This window comes from Biomphalaria glabrata, chromosome 14 (genome assembly GCF_947242115.1).
Source record: "Biomphalaria glabrata chromosome 14, xgBioGlab47.1, whole genome shotgun sequence".
Lineage (NCBI taxonomy): Eukaryota > Metazoa > Mollusca > Gastropoda > Planorbidae > Biomphalaria > Biomphalaria glabrata.
The window spans coordinates 22,211,155-22,232,998 of NC_074724.1; the positions used below are offsets into that span (position 1 = coordinate 22,211,155).

At 36.5% G+C, this 21,844-nt stretch overlaps 1 protein-coding gene across 1 annotated transcript in view; it reads left to right on the forward strand.

Annotated features, from left to right (window-relative positions):
- The first annotated feature begins 1,344 nt into the window (after positions 1-1,344).
- Positions 1,345-21,844, forward strand: part of LOC106071886 (beta-1,3-galactosyl-O-glycosyl-glycoprotein beta-1,6-N-acetylglucosaminyltransferase-like) — a 96,309-nt gene continuing 75,809 nt past the window's right edge. Inside the window, exon 1 of the mRNA XM_056010661.1 lies at positions 1,345-1,482. Coding sequence (XP_055866636.1) covers positions 1,414-1,482 — 69 coding nt within the window. The 5' untranslated portion in view covers positions 1,345-1,413. The remainder of the gene's footprint in view (positions 1,483-21,844) is intronic.

Here is a 21,844-nt window from a genome sequence, read left to right on the forward strand (position 1 = left end):
TAAGTCTATATGCTGGAGGGAACAGGAAGTAGAAATGTTGTAGCTGGTTAAAAAAAAAACGAATTGCACACTTTGTATTATGCCGGCTTAAAAAACCCCAACATATTGGGTCGAAATTGCGAATACAAAAAAGTTTTTAGTACATTTAACCGCTGCGGTTTGGATTCTACAAAGATCTTAGTTTTTCTAGATTCTAGAGTAGTCTAGGCTAAATGTAAGTGACGAGAGGTAACATTGTTTGTATTTTTCTTCCTCCGCAAGTGGGAGAATTAGTGTTGGGTCAGGGTTAGGGGTTAGGGATGTAATATGGATTTTATTGATCATAAAATAACTGCAACCGAAAAAGGATCTTAAGGGCTATTTGGCCCAACGATTACCTGCTGACCACTGTCGAAAAACACAAACTATAATTGAATGGCTCGCAGAGACCTTTCTGCACTATAACAAATGAATATTCACTTTTGATTAAATTAACACCATTAGTAAAATCACTAAATTAAGAGACACTTAAGGTCAGAAAAATAAAAATGTAAGTAGCAATAATACATACAACAGTGAACCATAATCTACAAATTCAAAAACAAATCTAATAAAATACTCAGAAAGACACAACACACATTTCATATTCCATATGCTGTGCTATTAGAGCATGGAATGTGTTGCCTGAATCAGCCAGGAAAACCAATGACTTGGCAGAGTTTAAGTCACTGATCAACATGCATGACTAGATTGACACAGAGATATGCGTAGGGTGTAATCATCTTCTCCTTTGAAGACACGTCTATAGCTTATAAGATAAAGATATTAGGTCAAAGAAATCGTGGTCGAAAGGCTAAGTGCGCTTGAACTTAGCTTGTCTTGGCTACCTAGAAGGGGGCTCGAGGTTCGACACCCGACTCGGGCAGAGTTGCGTTTACTGAGCGCCTAAAAGCAGCACGGAAAACCAACTCCTAGATACCCCCTCCCCACCACTGGTCCACAACTGAGATTGGACCAAAGCGCTCTGAGCACGCTGTAAGCATGAAAGTAGCGCTATATAAAAGCTATATTTAAAGACGAAGCAATACCAAAGAATGGACGGGCATGCTATTTAAAACGATTCTAGTCATGGCAAAAGACATAGAGGAATGGACAGAGTCGTTCGACAGATCCTATGTGATACCCCAGCGAACTGAGAGATAAAGTGAAGATTGAGGTGAACTGATATCAAAGCATTCCAACCGGTTGTAAATTTTTGTTTTTATCAACTATCAACTAGACTCAACCTCTAACCGAGTGAAAATATCACCATTCAGGTTTGCATCGTATTTATCCTATTGAGACCAAAAAATTATCTTATCTTAGTGGCGTTGTCAGTCATAGGCTACCTGCTCAGTGTTAGACGCACACCTGTTTTATAATTATGGTTGTATAATGGACACAGAGCTGAGTGAACATGGATTATATGGACCCACAAATCTGGACAATGTTGTCCAGGTTCCGGTAAGTGTATATTTGCCTCAGTGTTTATATAAGTGGTTGTGTTCTTGCTTGAGTGTTTAACTGTGTCTAGTATTGAAGGTTTAAAACAAGTACAATATGAATCAACAAAATCACCATATAAATAATTTGTCTTTACAAATAGTATTAATGTCCTCTCTCGCTAGTCTCACTTTCAACATGTATTGGACCACTTCATTTTCTTTTCTTCAAATCATATCGAAAGTATATATACATATTCGCCTAACCAATTACTCAACTATAATATCATCTATTTATACATAAGACACCCTTTAACCCTCCATACACTATGAGACCTCCTATAATGTAAAGGTTGTAATGAACGAATTCCGAAACGGGCCAACCACGTACCACACAGTGAAACCAGCAACTGATATACACTGTAATAACAAAGTAAGCGAGCCCCATGTTGAGAACCGCTGATTTAGAGACTCCTGACTACAAATATTCTTCAATAACACTTATTCTTAATTATCATCGAGGAATTTAATAAAATGTCATAAAATATTCAGAGAATTATTTTCTTGGACAAACTGTTAACTTATATTTCACCACACCGTTCATCGTTCCGTGCTCCCATTTCAAGTGTAAACCAAGCTCCTTGTTTGTGTCCGTCGGGTCGGTTGGAAGTGTTGGTTTCTTGCTTTTGTCTTCTTCGTAACTGTCACAGCGTGTTCTGGCTAAGATCAAGAATTGACTTCCTCTTAGGTCAAAGTTTGTCGATAAGTTAGCGTTTACACAATTTGTTTAACTGGGTGTAGCTGTTATCTCCGTTAAGTCAAAATCAAACTGCTTTCCTAAAATGATGATACTAAATCTAAATTTAGAATAAGTAGATAGTAGCCTAAATCGTTATCCTTCTGGGGCGTATCTTTAGAGTTTAGATCATATCTATGGATTTAGATTAATAAACCAGGGGACATCACCGCAGTGCATCTATTCTTTTGAAATGTTAAACTATAAAAACGTTTTCATGATGTTACACAAATTCAACTTAGACTACTCATTGTGGTCATCATTCATGATGTTATACACATTCAACTTAGACTACTCATTGTGGTCATCATTCATGATGTTACACAAATTGAAATTACACTACTCAATGTAGTCATCCTTCATTATGTTACACACATTCAACTTAGACTACTCAATGTGGTCATCCTTCATGATGTTATACACATTCAACTTAGACTACTAATTGTGGTCATCCTTCATGATGTTACACAAATCCAACTTAGACTACTAATTGTGGTCATCCTTCATAATGTTATACACATTCAACTTAGACTACTAATTGTGGTTATCCTTCATGATGTTATACACATTCAACTTAGACTACTCAATGTGGTCATCCTTCATGATGTTATACACATTTAACTTAGACTACTCATTGTGGTCATCCTTCATGATGTTACACACATTCAACTTAGACTACTCAATGTGGTCATCCTTCATGATGTTACACAAATCCAACTTAGACTACTCAATGTGGTCATCCTTCATGATGTTATACACATTCAACTTAGACTACTCAATGTGGTCATCCTTCATGATGTTATACACATTCAACTTAGACTACTCAATGTGGTCATCCTTCATGATGTTATACACATTCAACTTAGACTAGTAATTGTGGTCATCCTTCATGATGTTATACACATTCAACTTAGACTAGTAATTGTGGTCATCCTTCATGATGTTATACACATTCAACTTAGACAACTCATTGTGATCATCCTTCATGATGTTACATTGTAACGTAGATGTAAAAAAGACAACAAACTTCTGAGTATATTCGGTATGTCTACATCCTATAAAGATGAACTGCGCGAAATAAGATGTTTGAATGTCCTAAAATACATGTGTTGCATTCAAGGGTTGATATTGCTTTTTTTTTTTTTGGTCTGGATTTTGTTTTCAGTTTTACAGTCTTTTTTTTTTACCTTCAAAGATCATCTTTATGCTTTAAGTCTCAGTTGAACTGATAGAGGGAAAATGTTTTGTACACAACTACAGCAAATAACAATCAAACCCGATACAGATGTTAAAACAAGAAGACTTGAATTACGAATGTACAAACTAAACATTTATAATAATTTTTGGACAAGTCTTTTAACACAGATCTGTATACTTAGAAAGACACACAAACATACATATATACTAGCTTATTTTACGAAGGCCTACCCGGCCTATAAATATATTTCTGTGCTGCTTTTTTGTCGGAGCACGAAATTTTTTCACCCTGCGCTCCGTAAAGCTCTCCCACGTAGACTTTTGATCCGTGAATTCTGTTATCCTCACGTCTACCAGTAAAAGAAAAAAATGATACGTACATTTCAATTTGTTTTTATATCTTTGTCTAGTTGACTTACTTGAAGAATTCCTCTTGACTCTCAGTGAAGCACATAATCACAACAGCACCTCACCATCGGGCTCTGTTTTGGGCAATTCCCCTCAGGTCCATGTCCATCGAGCCGTCTTTGCCTCTTGATCTACCGATCTTCTCAATGTTAACTTCGTTCTTCCAGTCTTTCTCTTCTCTTGTGGGCTCAAGTCTAGGGCCTGGTTTGCAATGTTTTCTGTTCTTTTTCACGATGTATCCACAATCCAACTCCATTTGCGTTTTTTTTATTTCTTGCTCTATCGGTGGTTTCTGTTTTTTTTTAGCGGCCCCCGTAAGGGGAAAAAGCCGCTATTAGGTTTGTGCAAAATGTCCGTCTGTCCGTCTGTCACACTCAGATCTCGAAAACTAGAAGAGATATGAAAAATATTATTTCATCATTAAATCCGGCTTGAAAAGTTTAGGTGCAACGGCTACTTTTGGTTTTCTAAAAGCAAACCGTTTAATTTATAAAATTAATTATGCAAGCGATTTTTTCATAAAAATACACCAATTCTAAAACAATTACGTAAATGTAAGGGAGGCAATGTTACAATATGCTAACAAAGATGGACAATTTTTGTGTATTTTCAGTATCACTAAGTCAAATATATTTTTAAAATGTACAGGAAATGTTTACAACAAATACAAATAATAGTTAAAGACGTTTTTTCTGGTCAACTAGCTGCTAAAATTAAAAGAAAACATTTCTGCTTGTTTATAAAGGCTAATAATGCACTTTGTATGTAAATATCACGCACATTTTTTTAAATGGACTTTTTATGCAGCGATTTTCGTGCAGTAGCGTAACGTCGCAACATGATCAGGTAATAACCAATTCCTTAAACTTTTTAAAAAAATCAGATTTTATTTATTTTTTGTTTAGTGCCCAGATCCGAATAAAAGAAGCTTATTTTTGTGCGTTTTGTCTGTTGGTCGGTCTGTCCGTCACGATTAGATTTAAAAAACTAGAACTCTAAAAGCTATTGAAAATCTGATTTACCCTTTAATGTTCCTCCCATAACATCTCAATAGTTTTAAGTATCTAAAATTGATTGTTCCGGATTTTTTTGTGCAAAACTAATCAACGCCAACAAATGTTTGTTTGCTCTTCTAACTTATATTACATTCAATTTCCATGCTTAAACGTTGCAAAAACACATTATCAATAATATGTTGTTCCGTTTTTTATGTAAATAGCATATTAATGCTAAATCATAATCTCTATACTGACTTATATTTCATTAAGTGTAAAAATGTTCCGGATATTGTTTTATAAAACATGAATTATGCCTAATGATTGTTTGAAATCGCATAAGGCTTTTAAAAAAAGTAATTTACTAGAATTGATTACTGAAAATTACTTTTTAGACATTTAATTTTCTTGTAAAACATAACATAGAAGTTTTGTAATCGATAAAGAAAGTTCCGGATTTTGTTTCTTACAAATCGTCGCCAGAAATTTCCGAATTTATTTAAAAATCTACTAACGCCAAATAATTGTTTGAACTCCCTCTTCTAATTAATAAACAAATAATCTTCTCATTTACGAAATAATGTTTTTACGGATTTTTATGAAAAATATTTTAACTCACTACTCTCTTACAGTACATTTAACTTTCTACCTAAAACATTAAAAAATCTAATTATCGTTAATATTATGTTCCGATTTTTAAGGAAAGCAGAATCCAAACACCAAAGTAAGGTATGAAAATCTCTCCACGTGGCTGTAGTACATCTAATTTTTATACGAGACCATCCAAAAAATTTAATTATTGGTATTACATTTATCTGAAATTCTCTTTTTCTTTTACTATTTATACAAACATCCGGAACAATCTATTATATAAACTTTTCAATTGTGTTCATACCTAAAAATTATTGCGATGTTTTGAAACGTAAAATAAAGGTTAATCAATTTTTAATAACTTTTAGTTGTTGTTTTTTTATATCAAGATAACGGACAGACCGACTGACAGACAAAACGCAAAAACAATGCGGCTTTGATCCTTTTTAAATAAATTCTATTAGAACTCAGTGCACCAATGTCTATGAACCCTCGTTAAATATCTCGTGTAAATAAAGACATTTTTTTATGGTACCGGTACTAGCCTATTGTGAGGTAATGGAATTTTTTTTCTTTGACGTCATATGAATGGACTCTTTAAATGTAATGTTAAAAGAACGCACTCGGTGCACCAATGTCTATTAACCCTCGAAAAATTGCTTGTATTAATGAAAACATATTTTAGTCTAACTAAGCCGTGTGACGTAGTGTTTTTTTTCCTTTGACGTCATATGGAATGAATTCTTTAAAAGAAATGCTAAAAGAACGCACTCGGTGCACCAATGTCTATGAACACTCGATAAATGGCTCGTAATGATGAAGGCGATTTTTATTCTAGCTAGGCCGTGTGACGTAGTGTTTTTTTTTTCCTTTGACGTCATATGGAATGAATTCTTTAAATGAAATGCTTCAAGAACGCACTCGGTGCACCAAAGTCAATGAACACTCGATAAATGGCTCGTATCGATGAAGGCGATTTTTAGTCTAGCTAGGCCGTGTGACGTAGTGCTTTTTTTTCCTCTGACGTTATATGAAATTAATTCTTCAAATGAAATGAAAAAAGAACTCGGTATAGTAATGTTTATTAAGCCTCGTTATGTGATTTGCGTTTAAAAAAGGAATGATATCTTGATTTAGATCTAACTAGATTTTTTAAACTAGATCTAGATTTTTATTACAGTATATCTAGATCTGGATTTGTATTCTAATTAAAATTATTTTAGAGTCTATATCTAGAATTTCTAGATCTAGTTTAGACTAAAATAGACTAGATTAAGATGTAGAATTTCAATTTCTAAACTTGTAAAAAAAAAAGTGTAGATTTTCATTTCCAAACGTTTTGATCAATATTGTAATGTTTTAATATACTAAAACTAATCTACTATTTTTTATTTAATTTCAATTTAAATTTACGGCAAATTAATCTTTGAAACATTATTACTTTTGACCATCGGATGGCTGCCTGGTCGTGCGGTTTTCGCGCTGGACTGTCGTTCAGATTTATGGATGGTCCAGGGTTCAAACCCTGCCCGCTCCCATCCCCCGTCGTCCTGCGGGAGGTTTGGACTAGGAAGTAATTATCTTTAACTCTGAAGGAACATCCGAAACATGTAAAACATTTTACATCAAAATTAAATCACCTCTTGAATATTATTTGCGAATATGCAGATCCGACAGGGATCCGACTTCGACGGGGGCCGCCTCTGAGTTTGTGTAACACAAACTCTCTTTGTAATCTTGTTTATTTCTTGCTCTATCGGTGGTTTCTGTTTTTTTTTTATTTCTTGCTCTATCGGTGGTTTCTGTTTTTTTTTTTATTTCTTGCTCTATCGGTGGTTTCTGTTTTTTTTTTATTTCTTGCTCTATCGGTGGTTTCTGTTTTTTTTTTATTTCTTGCTCTATCGGTGGTTTCTGTTTTTTTTTTATTTCTTGCTCTATCGGTGGTTTCTGTTTTTTTTTATTTCTTGGTCTATCGGTGGTTTCTGTTTTTTTTTATTTCTTGCTCTATCGGTGGTTTCTGTTTTTTTTTTATTTCTTGCTCTATCGGTGGTTTCTGTTTTTTTTTTATTTCTTGCTCTATCGGTGGTTTCTGTTTTTTTTTTTATTTCTTGCTCTATCGGTGGTTTCTGTTTTTTTTATTTCTTGCTCTATCGGTGGTTTCTGTTTTTTTTTTATTTCTTGCTCTATCGGTGGTTTCTGTTTTTTTTTTATTTCTTGCTCTATCGGTGGTTTCTGTTTTTTTTATTTCTTGGTCTATCGGTGGTTTCTGTTTTTTTTTTATTTCTTGCTCTATCGGTGGTTTCTGTTTTTTTTATTTCTTGGTCTATCGGTGGTTTCTGTTTTTTTTATTTCTTGCTCTATCGATGGTTTCTGTTTTTTTTCCCAACAGACTATTGTTTGAATTTTGTTTTCGGCCATCTAGCATCAATTATGTGACGCAAACATTTGTTAGTGAATGCTTGGAGCTTATCCGTTTTGCTATTTGTTACTCTCCCAGTCTCTGCAATATATTTTTAAAAATTGCTCTCACATTGTAACTTTGTATAAATAACACCAACATTTTTTTTCTCACATGGCTTATTTTTATGTCTTCAGTTGTAGATGTAGACATGACATAGATCTAGAATACATGTCAATCTAGATTTAGTCGTAATACAATGCTTAAGGCTTTTAACTGATAATCCACGTTTTAAAACAACACGAAAATATTGAGTAGACAATATTAAATATTGGTTCCCGGTCATTTCATCCCCTGGTCACTTCATCCCCGGTCATTTCATCCCCTGATATTTTCATCATCTGATCATTTTTATCTAAGAACTTGTAATTTTAAAATCATGAAATGAGCAATATTTAATGTATTCATGTTTTATTTAAATGACAAAATTGTAACACGTTAACGTTTAAAAGGAATTAAAGCAAAACTTATACAGGCGACATGATATCACGAGGATGGGTGAACTCCACCTTTATTAGAAAAAACAACAACCTGATTTCAAGGCTAAAAATGACGCGCCCATTTTCAAGAAGGAGCGATTGAAAAATAAAATAAAGTGAAACATGGTCGTACTTCCACCCCACAATGACCGGTCACCTAAATATTAATTGCTTTTATTTATCTCGAATGTGTAAAAAAAAGTGTAAAAACCAAAGGAAGAGAAAATGTGTAGAAATAAATATTAAATGTTGGAGCGAAAGAAGATGACACAGCAGCGTCAATAAAGTGTCAATAAAGTGATTAAAAAGGACACAAATTGTCGGCTTTCTACATTTGTTATAGGGCGTAACCAAGAATTAAAAATCTTTTTGGAGAAACTTAACGCCCGCTGTTTATGGACACGGTATGCAATAAAATAATAAAACTTCGTATTTTTTCCTACATCTCAGGTGGGAGAATTAGTGAGTGAGTGAGTGAGTCAGTGAGTGAGTGAGTCAGTGAGTGAGTGAGTCAGTGAGTGAGTGAGTCAGTGAGTGAGTGAGTCAGTGAGTGAGTGAGTCAGTGAGTGAGTGAGTGAGTGAGTGAGTCAGTGAGTGAGTGAGTCAGTGAGTGAGTGAGTCAGTGAGTGAGTGAGTCAGTGAGTGAGTAAGTCAGTGAGTGAGTGAGTCAGTGAGTGAGTGAGTCAGTGAGTGAGTGAGTGAGTCAGTGAGTGAGTGAGTGAGTGAGTGAGTGCATGAGTGAGTCAGTGAGTGAGTGAGTGAGTGAGTGAGTCAGTGAGTGAGTGAGTGAGTTAGTGAGTGAGTGAGTGAGTGAGTGAGTGAGTGAGTGAGTGAGTGAGTGAGTTAGTGAGTGAGTGAGTGAGTCAGTGAGTGAGTGAGTGAGTGAGTGAGCTAGCGCGTTGCTTTAGAGATTATATAGGGTAAGAAAAAAGGATACTGTGTGAAGTATTTTATTTTAGAGGAGGGATGAATCCCCAAACCTACTCCCTGGTTACGACCATGGTTTGAATGAAAACTAGTTTAAAGGTACATTTCGTCAATGACTTCAGGTGGCGTAGTGTTTCTGAAGCAGACGATGTAGTGTTTATAAAACATCTGATGTAGTATTTACTCTTTCCCGTGGTCAAGAATTGACGAGGATGTTGCAAGGTAAGCACAAGCTTCTATCACCTTGACAGTACGCATCCAGATAGCATTAATACGGTCACCTTTGGATTTGAACCCAGTTGAAGATTTACAGACTTCTAGCACAATGTAAAAAAAGGTAATACATACCTCAGGATAGAGAGAGAATATTCTTTTTCTGTTTCATCTCCCTTTACGCGACGCCATGATCATTTTAACACCCTGACTTTGTCGATGTGATAAATTTAAACTTAGCAGTCTGTAGATGTGACATTTAATGGATTGTAACAGTAGATGTGACATTTAATATATGATCTTACAATGTCACGATCTGATCAAATAATCCTTTCACCATGTCATCTAATCCTGTCGCTAGATTGTTTTGCAATGTCTGATTGATGGAACTCTATAGTGTCTAGGGACAAGATATCATAGAATTTCTGTCTCTCTCTTTCTTTCTCTCTTCCTCTCTCTCTCTCTCTCGTCACAAACTTTGAGCACTCAAGTTACAAAGTATGTTAGGTTTGTGTTGAAATCTGTAAACACACACACAAGAGTAACAATGACAGACACATTCGTATGTATATATATATTTATATATGTTACCACATGGGCGTAGCCAGGATTTTTTTCGGGGGGGGGGTGGTTTGGGGGGTGATTTTTTTCTCCCCCACCCCGCGAAAAAAATATATTTATATGTATGTATATGTGTGTGTGTACATAATCTTTATTACATTCTGACCCATCATTCTTTCGGAAGACGCTTGTTGTGCCCTAGAATAGGTTCTTCCTGGAGTTAGTGGGAAAATTGTAGACCCTCCGCCATTGCCAGCAAGGGGGTCTGGGGGAGTGCTAGGAGCTCCCCCAGCGCGGGGCGGTGCCCCGCCGCCAAACACTATTTCTGATATTGAAAGCCAACAAAATGCATATTCTGAGGTATCTACAGTGCATTTTCCTGCTATTAAAAGTTTTATTTCAAAAATCTAATGTGCTATTCTTACTGACTTAAAACCTCTTACGCCGTTCGGCGCATTTGCCGTCAAGTGTTTCCACAAAAATCTGTCACTGGTAATGTCTGAAGCCTCTTCCCACCTGCTCTGAGGACCTCCATGAATGTGTGGCGCCAAGTTGTACTAGGATGTCATCGTAACTCTTCTTATGCCTAATTCATTTTGTCGGAGAACATGTCCCGCAAACCTCATGCAACGCTCTGTCACAATCATACTAAGGGGTCGACTCCCAGTTCGGCATAGGATTTCCTTGATTTACACCCGATCTCTATAACTGACTCCTAAAATCTGTCTTAGCCATCTTTGTTTAGCCACATTTAGTGTTTTTCAATTTCGGCAGATGACTATTCACTGCACTTTATTAATTGAGCCCCGCAACTGGTAGAAATGTGTAGCCTCTCTTGAATACGCTCTTGGTGACTGAAGTTTGCTTTAGATTTTATATCGAAAAGAGAAGTTTTATCGTCAAAATCATCTGTTGGGGGTTTTCCACCTCAAAATGCTCTGTAGGGGGATCTTAAATTCAAAACCATCTGGAGGGGTTTTAAACTTTAAACATTTATATTTTATATTGATTTATATTGAAAAAAAAGTGAAGTTTTGTCGTCAAAATCATCTGTTGGGGGATTTAAACTAAAAAATCTCTGGAGTTATGGTTTTATTTTAAAATTCAAAACCCCATTTAGCTACGGTAATAGAATTTAATAACAGTAGTTTGCTTTAGAATAATGTTGAAGATAAAGGTTTTCCACCTTAAAACGCTCTGTAGGGAGATTTTAAACTCAAAACCATCTGGAGGCTTTTTAAACTTTAAAAAAGGCCATCTGTAGGAGATGGATTTAAACTCAAAACCCTCAATTGTCTTGGCTACGCTCAAATAATTTTAGTGTGCAATTTGCTTTTTTTTTATATTGAAGAGGAATTTTTTAGCATCAAACAAGTCTGAAGGGAGGTCTAAACTGAAAAATCCTTTTGGCAACGTTCATAGCATTTTGAGTGCGTTTATCATACATTTTGGAAAGTGTTTAAAAATGAAAATCTTCCTTAACTGTGCTCGTGAAATTTGGGGGTTTGTAGTTTGCATTTTTTTTTGTTTTATGTTATAGAAGAGTGGAATTTAACTGCGAAAACCCATGGTAGGGGTTTTTAAACTCGAACCCCCCTGGTAGGGGTTTTAAACTCAAACCTCCCTGGTAGAGGTTTTAAACTCAAAACCCCCCTGGTAGGGGTTTTAAGCTCAAAAACCCCTGGTAGGGGGTTTTAAACTCAAAACTTCCTTTGCTGTGCTAGGGCAAGTGATAGTTTAGTCTCAAAATCTCACCTAAAATAATCAAAATCAAAGCAAAAAATCAGTCTCTAAATTCCGATCCCCCCCTGCAGGGGGGGGGATTTCATTTCGGGGGAGGGGGGGTTGAACCCCAACACCCCCTGGCTACGCCCATGTGTTACCGGTAAACTGTGAAGTGCAGGCATTCTATAGAATGCAAATCGTATTTTAAAATAGTATTATACATTATATACATGAGTAAATTTAAAATGTAGTTTCTTCTAAGTAGACTAAAATGATAAGCCAAAGATGCCGAAACAATGAGCGGATCTGTCTACACACAACGGCAAAAAAGAATCAAAGTAATTCCTAAACTTTTTAGTGCTACACTTTTTTTGAAATATTTTTGTTAGTTTCTTCTTAAATACAAATATAAAATCAATTTAATATTATTCTATCATTTGTCTTAACTCATAAAAGGATAATTGTTACGAATCGTCTTCTATTTGTACGCTTTTATATTGCATTTCCAATTTGTCCTTTGTTCTTATCAATTATTTTATGTTGAAAGAAAAACGCCTTGAGACCCATTGAGATTTATCGGACACATTCAAACCCATAGGAGGACAAATACAAGAGACATAAAGCCTCAACAAGAAGGACAAATACAAGAGACATAAAGCTTCACCAAGAAGGACAAATACAAGAGACATAAAGTCTCACAAAGAAGGACAATTGCAAGAGACATAAAGCTTCACCAAGAAGGACAAATACAAGAGACATAAACTCTCACCAAGAAAGACAAATACAAGAGACATAAAGCCTCACCATGAAGGACAAATACAAGAGACATAAAACCTCACCAAGGAGGACAAATACAAGAGACATAAAGCCTCACCAAGGAAAACAAATACAAGAGACATAAAGCCTCACCAAGGAGGACAAATACGAGAGACATAAAGCCTCACCAAGGAGGACAAATACAAGAGACATAAAACCTCACTAAGGTGGACAAATACAAGAGACATAAAGCCTCACCAAGGAGGACAAATACAAGAGACATAAAGCCTCATCAAGGAGGACAAAAAAAAAGCAAGATAAAGTGAACGTTTAAAACTAGGCTGACTAAATATTTCATTACAAAATGTTTGTCCGAGGAGGTAAAACTGGAAAACTTTGCCACTCCAGAATCGGATTGTATGGTGACATCAGATTCTGCCCAGACTTAAGAAGAAACCAAATCCAGTGATTCATTCGTTCGTTCATTTTGAGACAGAAGGAGCCATATCACAATATCTATACTTTCATTTTTTCGTAAAGTTTTGGCTTTCAGGCAAAATATCGAAATAGCCGTTACATCGTTATCAAGTACGGATTTTCAATAGCTCTTTTTTTTTTCAGGTCAAATTAACAGACGGACAGACAGGAAACACACAAACAATAGCTTCTTTCCCCAGCTGGGGACGCTAAAAAAACAAATCTCTCACCGAGAATGAAATTTTATTTAGCTTTTGATCAGTTGATTTTTAAATTAAAAAACAACAACACTTATAATGTGTGCGGATGTGTGCTTGTAAGAAACAGGTAAAGAAACAAAGAACAATGAATTCATGAAGCCATACATATTGTACTACAAATAAACTATTTTAAAACAGGGTTTAATGTTTAGTTCTGCATGGTCTTTTAAAAAAAACAAAGGGCACTGTTTAAAACTAACCTATTGTCTCAGATTTTTGCAGGAGGCACAAAGGCAATTAGTAGTTTGTAAAAAAAATAATAGCTTTTTAATGTTAATACATGTATACCATTTTTTTTTACACTATTGCAAAAAGTCTGTTCTTCGTACACCCTGTACGCAATCATTGTGGATCTATTTGAAATTGTTTTAAAGGAGGTTATAGGTGCACAGGGTACAGACGGTCATCTCAAAACGTGGCCTTCTGTTTTTGAGATGATTTGTATATGAAAAGATTTTTTAAAAAGACAATTTGTGTTATTCAATACTTGTTCAATATTTTGACTGTCTACAATAGTAAAGTGACTAGGAGGTTCATTTGTATGAAACTCAATTCTAAAAAGAAGACCAAGTCCTATTATTATTATTAATGCAAATGTACACAATCTAATCCCGAAGTATCTCTCTATGATGTTAATTAAAAACTAATGACTGCTAATTCATTTCCTAGAATTCTTATAAAGATAAGAACTAATCTTCAACTCCGAACACAGGCCTACATATACATTCACACAATATGAGCAGCTAAATCATTGATGAAGATCAATACGAATGCATTAGCATAACTGGCGAAAGGGGAAGTAAGCTGAATTCAAAACTGATAAGGTTGATGTTTTAAGCCCTTGGGGCCAGATAGCAAGAAAAATCCTAGACTCCCAGTTAAAACAAACTAAAATCTTGGATAGATGGCTTTTTTATTTATTTATTACGGTTACCTCGGAGATCAATTGGATAAGCCCATTAGCGAACTCATCAAATGGATCCAGGATCTGTGTCCTAACACTACCAATCTCGTAAGAGAAACAGTGTTTGGACAGGATCAATGTCTTCACAGAATGAAAACCATGACATAATAATTTTTTCAACAGAATGAGTATCGTGAAAGAGTTAAGTGTTTTGACAGATTTAATCTCCAGACAGAATGAGTATCGTGAAAGAGTTAAGTGTTTTGAGAGATTGAATCTCTAGACAGAATGAGTATCGTGAAAAAGTTAAGTTTTTTGACAGATTCAATCTCTAGACAGAATGAGTATCGTGAAAGAGTTAAGTGTTTTGACAGATTCAATCTCTAGACAGAATGAGTATCGTGAAAGAGTTAAGTGTTTTGACAGATTCAATCTCTAGACAGAATGAGTATCGTGAAAGAGTTAAGTGTTTTGACAGATTCAATCTCTAGACAGAATGAGTACCGTGCGTGACAGAATACTTTTCAATACAGGATCAATGTTGGGACAGGCGCAGTGTCGTGGCAGCATATATGTCAGAAAAAGTAGTGTCGTGGCAGGATGAGTGTCACCACATCATGGGCGTAGCCAGGATTTTTTTTCGGGGAGGGGGTTTGGGGGGATTTATATTTATATATTTATATGTATGTGTGTGTGTGTCTTTATTCATCAATGGATTTCGGGGCGAAGCTTCGACGCCAAAAGCGTTTTCTTGCATTCTTCACTGCAGAAACGCATTCTCCTGACAAGTACAGCTTTTTATTCATCAATGGATTTCGGGGCGAAGCCCCGACGCCAAAAGCGTTTTCTTGCATTCTTCATTGCAGAAGGGCCTTCTCCTGACTTCTACAGCTCATTATTCATCAATGGATTTCGGGGCGAAGCCCCGACGCCATAAGCGTTTTCTTCTTTTTTCACTGCAGAAACGTATTCTCCTGACATCTACAGCTCATTATTCATCAATGGAGTTCGAAGCTCATTATTCATACTATTAAAAAAGGACCTTTTGAATAATGTTGTACTTGAAAATTATTTTAATATGAATTTATAGGCCCTTAATACATTGCAAATAAAACCGATTTGTTCCTTGAAAAGATAAGATACCCCACATATTTAGATTTTGGCTTTGGGGATCGCCGCCGAAAAAAAATATTATTTAATAAATAGTATTCAATAAGATTGAAATATAAATTGTGAATTAAAGTCCCAAATTTATTTAACTAGAAAAATATCAGATTGAGTAAAGGTTGGTAAAAGGCGACTATGAAAACATTATTTGAGTTTATAACTCATCTCAATCATGGCTCTAATACTGAAAAATTTCGTTTGAATTCTAACTTTTCCAATGCAAAGTCTTACTTAAAATAATTATGATAAATTCATGTGAAATTAAATAAACTCTGTCTGGAAATGGGAGGAGCGGTAGAGTGAAAACGATTAATCCTCGCTCCTTTAATAATTTCTGCTAAAGATTGCATTTGGCATTAAAGAATAGGGGTGGGGCGACTCAATATAAGAATTTAATTTATAGTGTGTATAAATTATGATGGGGTACAACCCTTTTTCATTTAAATTTACTAATGATACTATTTGAGATTAGATTGTGGTATGACATAATATACAATGGGTCACATATCAATACGTAGTTTATATTATATAGATATTCAACTAATTTTGTTCACAAACTATGATTCTCCACAAAAATAGGACCGCCCCCCCCCCAGCATTCAGAGGGCTAGAGTGGGGAGGGCAATACATGCAATTGCCCCCCACTCACCCCACCGAATCGGCCAAAATACCAGAAAGGGAGCGACATAATATAAAGTGTATATATTAATTCTACTAATTTTGTTCACAAACTATGATTCTCCACAAAAATAGGACCGCCCCCCCCCAGCACTCAGGGGGCTATAGTGGGGAGGGCAGTACATGTAATCGCCCCCTCCTTACCCCACCGAATCGGCCAAAATACCAGAAAGGGAGCGACATAATATAAAATGTATATATTAATTCAACTAATTTTGTTCACAAACTATGATTCCTCCATAAAAACGGACCGCCCCCACCCACTCAAAGGGTTTAGGTGGGAAGGGCAGTAGAGGTATTCGCCCCCCCCCCCACCAATCGGCAAACAGGGAACGACATAATATAAAGATCGGTTAATAAATCAATAACAAGTCTACACAATATAGATATTACATTGATTCTATTAGCAAGCTGTGATTTCTAAAAAAAAATTGGACCGCCCCCGCCACTCGAAAGTGTATGGGGGGGGGGGGCGGGATTGATACCATGATACCATCGCCCCCTCCCGACCCCACCAATCGGCCAACATACTAGAGGGGGGGGGGCGAAATAATCTAAAAATAGGTTGAAATATAAATAATTAGTATTTATTTTTAACATAAGTAATAAATTCGTATACAAATTGTGTGAATTCTATAATAAAATTCGCCCCCCCCCCCCGGGGGGGGGGGGAGTCGGCCGAGTGGGGGGGGGGCGATCGCCCCTACCGCCCCCCCTGGATCCGCCAGTGGAGAGAGTATAGATAAATGGAATGGTTAACTCATCATAATGACTGCTGATTACATAAATGTGTGAGTGCCCTATTGCTCGTATGACTTAGCTCTTAGGATCCTGGGCTCGATCGATGCCTCAGAGGCTTATCCCTCTGCCTAGGTGCTGTAGACTGTTTTAGTCTGCTAGCGTGAGCAGCAGCTTGTGAGCTGCCTGCTCCAGCTGAATTTCTGCAGTTGGATTGAGAGTAGCCCGGCCGCTTTTCGGTGTCCTCGAAGTGGGATTGACACGGCGGGGTGGGGCAAAATCAATGATGATTAGACAGGCTGCGGGTGCTGAGATTTGACTTCAGATGTAGAGCTTAGTTCGCTGATGTCACGGTTCCTTCCTCCAGCCACAGAGTTAATGGTGGGTTCAAAAGGAACAGGAGTTCTGGAAGATCAAGGATTCTGATCAAGTAGCAAGCTGTAATTCCACGTAACAGGAAGTGTGGGGATTCTGCGACTGGCAGGAATTCCACGTAACAGGGAGTGTGTGGATTCTGCGGCAGGCAGGAATTCCACTAAGCAGAAACCAGTCGGTGTCTCCAGTCGCAATCAGGCTGAAATAAAACACCAAGCAAAATATATTCAAACTATAAACGGGCTTCGGGTTCTCCTCAAGCAAAAGCCGTCAATCAGAGAATCACTTAGTTCAATTAACATATACAAACAATGCATGTCAATGATCAATACACTGGGAATGATCATAATACAACGAAAAAAAAGGGGGGGGGTAAAGATGAACAGGGACAATGGGGATAGTGGTCAGCGATTATGACGTCGGCCACGAACAATGAAATGTAGAGAGCACCGGTTCAAGGGACACAACTTTTGACTAAGCAAAAGGGACATGAGAGATAATTTACTATCATCAAGGCGATCAGCCTAGCTAAAGAAATAAACTAAAACGTGCCAATAGACACAAGGTTGTGACACTGATCAATGGACGCAATGTAGACATACTAATAGTAACACATGGTAGACATAAGGTAATTCAATATGTACACATGAAATAATTCTGTTTGCTACTAACGCAAGTAAGAAATACACACTATGCACATATTAAGTATAAATGAAATAAGCCAAGTCCAAATGACAAAAGTCTAGCAATGAACATAATCTGACCCCAAGGTCCAAGTGAAAAGAACAAGAGTAAGGGAGGAATGGAATCTGTCAATGAACCTCCCTGTACGTTCTAAATAAAATGTGACGACTGCTCGCGAGCGGAGAAGTTTGAGCCTTAAATGTCGCTTGGCCGGAAATAGGGATTGGGATGGACAGCATGTGTTTGTTTGTTTTGTCAAATGTTTGACATAATTCGGAGGTTCCTTCAGAGTTGACGATAGTTTACTTCCTAGTCCAAACCTCCCGCAGGACGACGGGGGATGGGAGCGGGCAGGGTTTGATAGGTAGCTTTGTTTTGTTTTTTTTTTAAATAAAAAAAAGATCTTAGCGTTAAATGATGTTGGGAATCCCTCATTTGATATAGTTACATGTGATTCTTTAGCCAAAACCTCGAAAACTTGTATTATCGATAATAGTTTTATTTAAACAGATTTATTCAGACGAGCGTTGGAAATCGCTATTTTAATGTATTTATATATTTACATATAATCTTCTGACCAAGACGTCTAAAAATAACATTATTGAAAAAATATTTCTTTATGTAATAAAACAACAACCTAGAACTGTTCAATGGCTGTTTGAAATCACGTATTTGATATATTTACATTTGATTTTAATTTTTTTTTTTGTTGCGAAAAAGTCGAATTTTGTTTGTATTATTGGATTTGAAAACAACAACATACTGAAGACGGCTTGTGTAGCGTGCATCGTTAAGTCTAACTCTTAGACGTGTATGAGACACGATAGTGATGCATCCTAATAGATCTTTTTACAGTCCAAACAAATCGGGCAAATTGCAACGAATTTTTGTCTGCATAAAGTATCTGATTACACAAAATATATTGCTGCTAATTTTAATCGACATAAATTATCTGATTTTACAAAATATATTTAGCGAATTTCAGCCCGCATAAAAAATCAGATTCTACAAAATCATCCTCTATAAGGTCGTGGTAAAAATTTAGCATTTTAAGATGGTTCAAATGTTGAAAACCTATCTTAAACTTAGCTCAGTTTGATTAACTGCTGGAAAATCAGTCTAAAACTTTAGCCTAACACCAACAGCAGCGTCTAAAACTTTAGCCTATAACCAACCGCATTGTCTAAAACTTTAGCCTAAAACCAACTGTAGCGTGAGAATTGTTGCTAGTGTTATCCACATGACAAAAAAAAATGTTTACGATTTTATTTTATTTTTATTCAATTCGTACCTTCGTGGAAAAACCTGGGTGGAATCTTGTCACTGTTATCGAAAACGGGTGTAACTATTGGTTCCTAGAAATGTTGACAGCTGATGTGTTAGCGTTGGGAAGAGTTACCAGCTCCTTGGCCACACACTGGGAAAACTCGAGTTGGACCATCGCAATTTGTGACAGTAAAGGAAAAAGTAATTCAAATTTAGCTCCAGAACTGGAAAACATTTTAACTTCCACGGACTTAACGTCTTTGTGTATTTTATTATTCAAGAGTTGAATCAATGAATGTTTAGGAACATTTTACACACACTCTTCTACGTCTAGATGTAAAGGTCTATCATTAGACAATTGTCAAGTGTAGACGATTTATACTTTCACTAGATTAGGATTTGTTTCTGGGAACGGAGAGATGAGGAAAATAGTTCGGGATAAATAAAAATTATTTTTTTTAAATCTAACAATTATTAAATTATTTAGAGCAAAATAATCGCTTAATAAGTTGTACAAAAGATTTTTATTATGGAGTAAACACTGTAGTGTTCTTTAGTGTTTGTTTTTTTCTTGTTTGCGAAAATAAATATGACCCTTATTTAGTACATTCGTTTTTGCATATTGTGAATTGTATTTTATTATGCTTATGTATATGATTAATTTATGCATATTTATAGGCAGGACCGGGTTTAGACTTGATAAGGTCTTTAGCTCTTTGAGATATAAATCAACACTAGGCAATTGTATACTTCTTTTAAATTACTGATAGTATCAATGGAACCATTCATGGGGTAGGGGCCCAAACTAGTGGGGTCCTAAGCTCTAGCTTATCTTGCATATTGGTTAATCCAGCACATAAGGAAGAGTTGGCAATCCGTGCCATTTTGAAATACGGACCATCAGGATTTCTGGGAAAACCGAACATTTCGTTGGCAGCAATAGTAGTGACTGGCCTGACTTGGTTTGCCTTTATTTGTGTGGAGAAAATGAAAGTACATTTCCAAATTTTCTGTTTTCCCAATTTTTAACAAAATCTTTTCATGTTTAAAGTACATTTTTACCAATGATGACTGCAAAAATTTATATATATTTTTCCCTTTGCTGACAATTGTAAAGAACTTTGGGTTAGTTCTTACTATAGACAAATGGCTCGATGTACTAAGGGTATGATTCTATGAAGGGCGTAAATTAATGCCCCAACTGTAGATCCTTACAAGAATACAAATATTATAAAAGTACTTTCAACGAAGGAGTAGAAATTAGTATTTATATACAGCAAAAAATGGGTACACATATAATATGGAATACATCATCAGCAGTACTAACTGTGCCCAAATTAAATACTCCCGGGCGTCTAGATTAGATGGAGTAATAGCTTACTGAAGGGTATCATGAAACAACAGCGTCACCCCAAATATTCAGTACACACACATAGCACGAATACTAATATAACGTCTCCTTACGCTAGGCATAATAACTGATAAACAATCACAAGCACCCTACCCAGACCAGGTCAGCTCTCCAACCGCCTAGACTGACCACCGGAAACCTTATTGTCCCCCCTTGAAAACCCCGTGCCAAAAAACAGTTCACCCACTCAACTACTAAACTAAACAAACACACACACAATCTCACATCTTACACCTCCCCCCCCCCCCGCTCTTGACAACAATAGCGGGGAGTCTACAATTTTCCCACTAACTCCAGGAAGAACCAATTCGAGGGTACATTGAACGTCTTCCAAAAGAATGAAGGGTCAGAATGTAATGAAGAATAATTATGTACACACACACACACATATTTTGTTTTACCCGGGGGTGGGGAGAGAAAAATTACCCCTACCCCCCCCCCCCCAAAAAAAAAAAAATCCTGGCTACGCCCATGGTAGGACTATTTCCTATGGCGTAGTAAAAGGAAGGGGGAAATGAGGGATACCGTCACCGAATTCATGGGTAAAAAGTAAATGGTTGGAAGGGGGTAACGCACTCAAGAGGGCTGTACCAATTCAATGATAACATTCAAGTTTTAAAGGAAGGGGTAGGGGCGGAGCAGGATGTACAAAGTAAAAAACGACCAGCCAAAACAGATCCTAGAGCCTATCAAGTATGTCAAGATAACTGACAAATTATAATATTGTTACGTATTTCTGAATCTTCTGGCTAGATGTATTAGTTGGCATACAAATAAAAACACTGTATAGAACTTGACAACTAAACTCTCAGTTTCATATAACTTTAATGACTATTAACTCTAACAATTCGTTACTGTAACATGTAGCGTACAAGACTGTACAATATCTGTCAAGTTTACAGTTAGCTATACTTCGTTGCAATTCATCTCTTCACTTCGTTGCAATTCATCTCTTCTCAACTTGCATCGAGCCGTATTCCACAGAACAGACCAACGACACACTTCCCAGTGTCGCTCCAGGTCTCCCAAAGCTGAACCAAGTCGTACTCAAGTCCACCGAATCAGAGCCGCACACGTCTTACATCGACTGTATCGACTGTAACGGCTCAAGTCCACTGTAGTTTGCTGTATAGATTTAACGACAGTAGTCCACTCCAGTTAACTCTACCCTAGTTAACTTGCATCGAGTCGTACACATCTCTCTTCTACTGTCTCGCACAGTAGACAACAGTACCGACGACTCACGACTGACTTTCACATTAACTTTCTGGCTTATATAGAGTCCCTAATCGCTCCTCCAAAGTTGCACAAACACTGC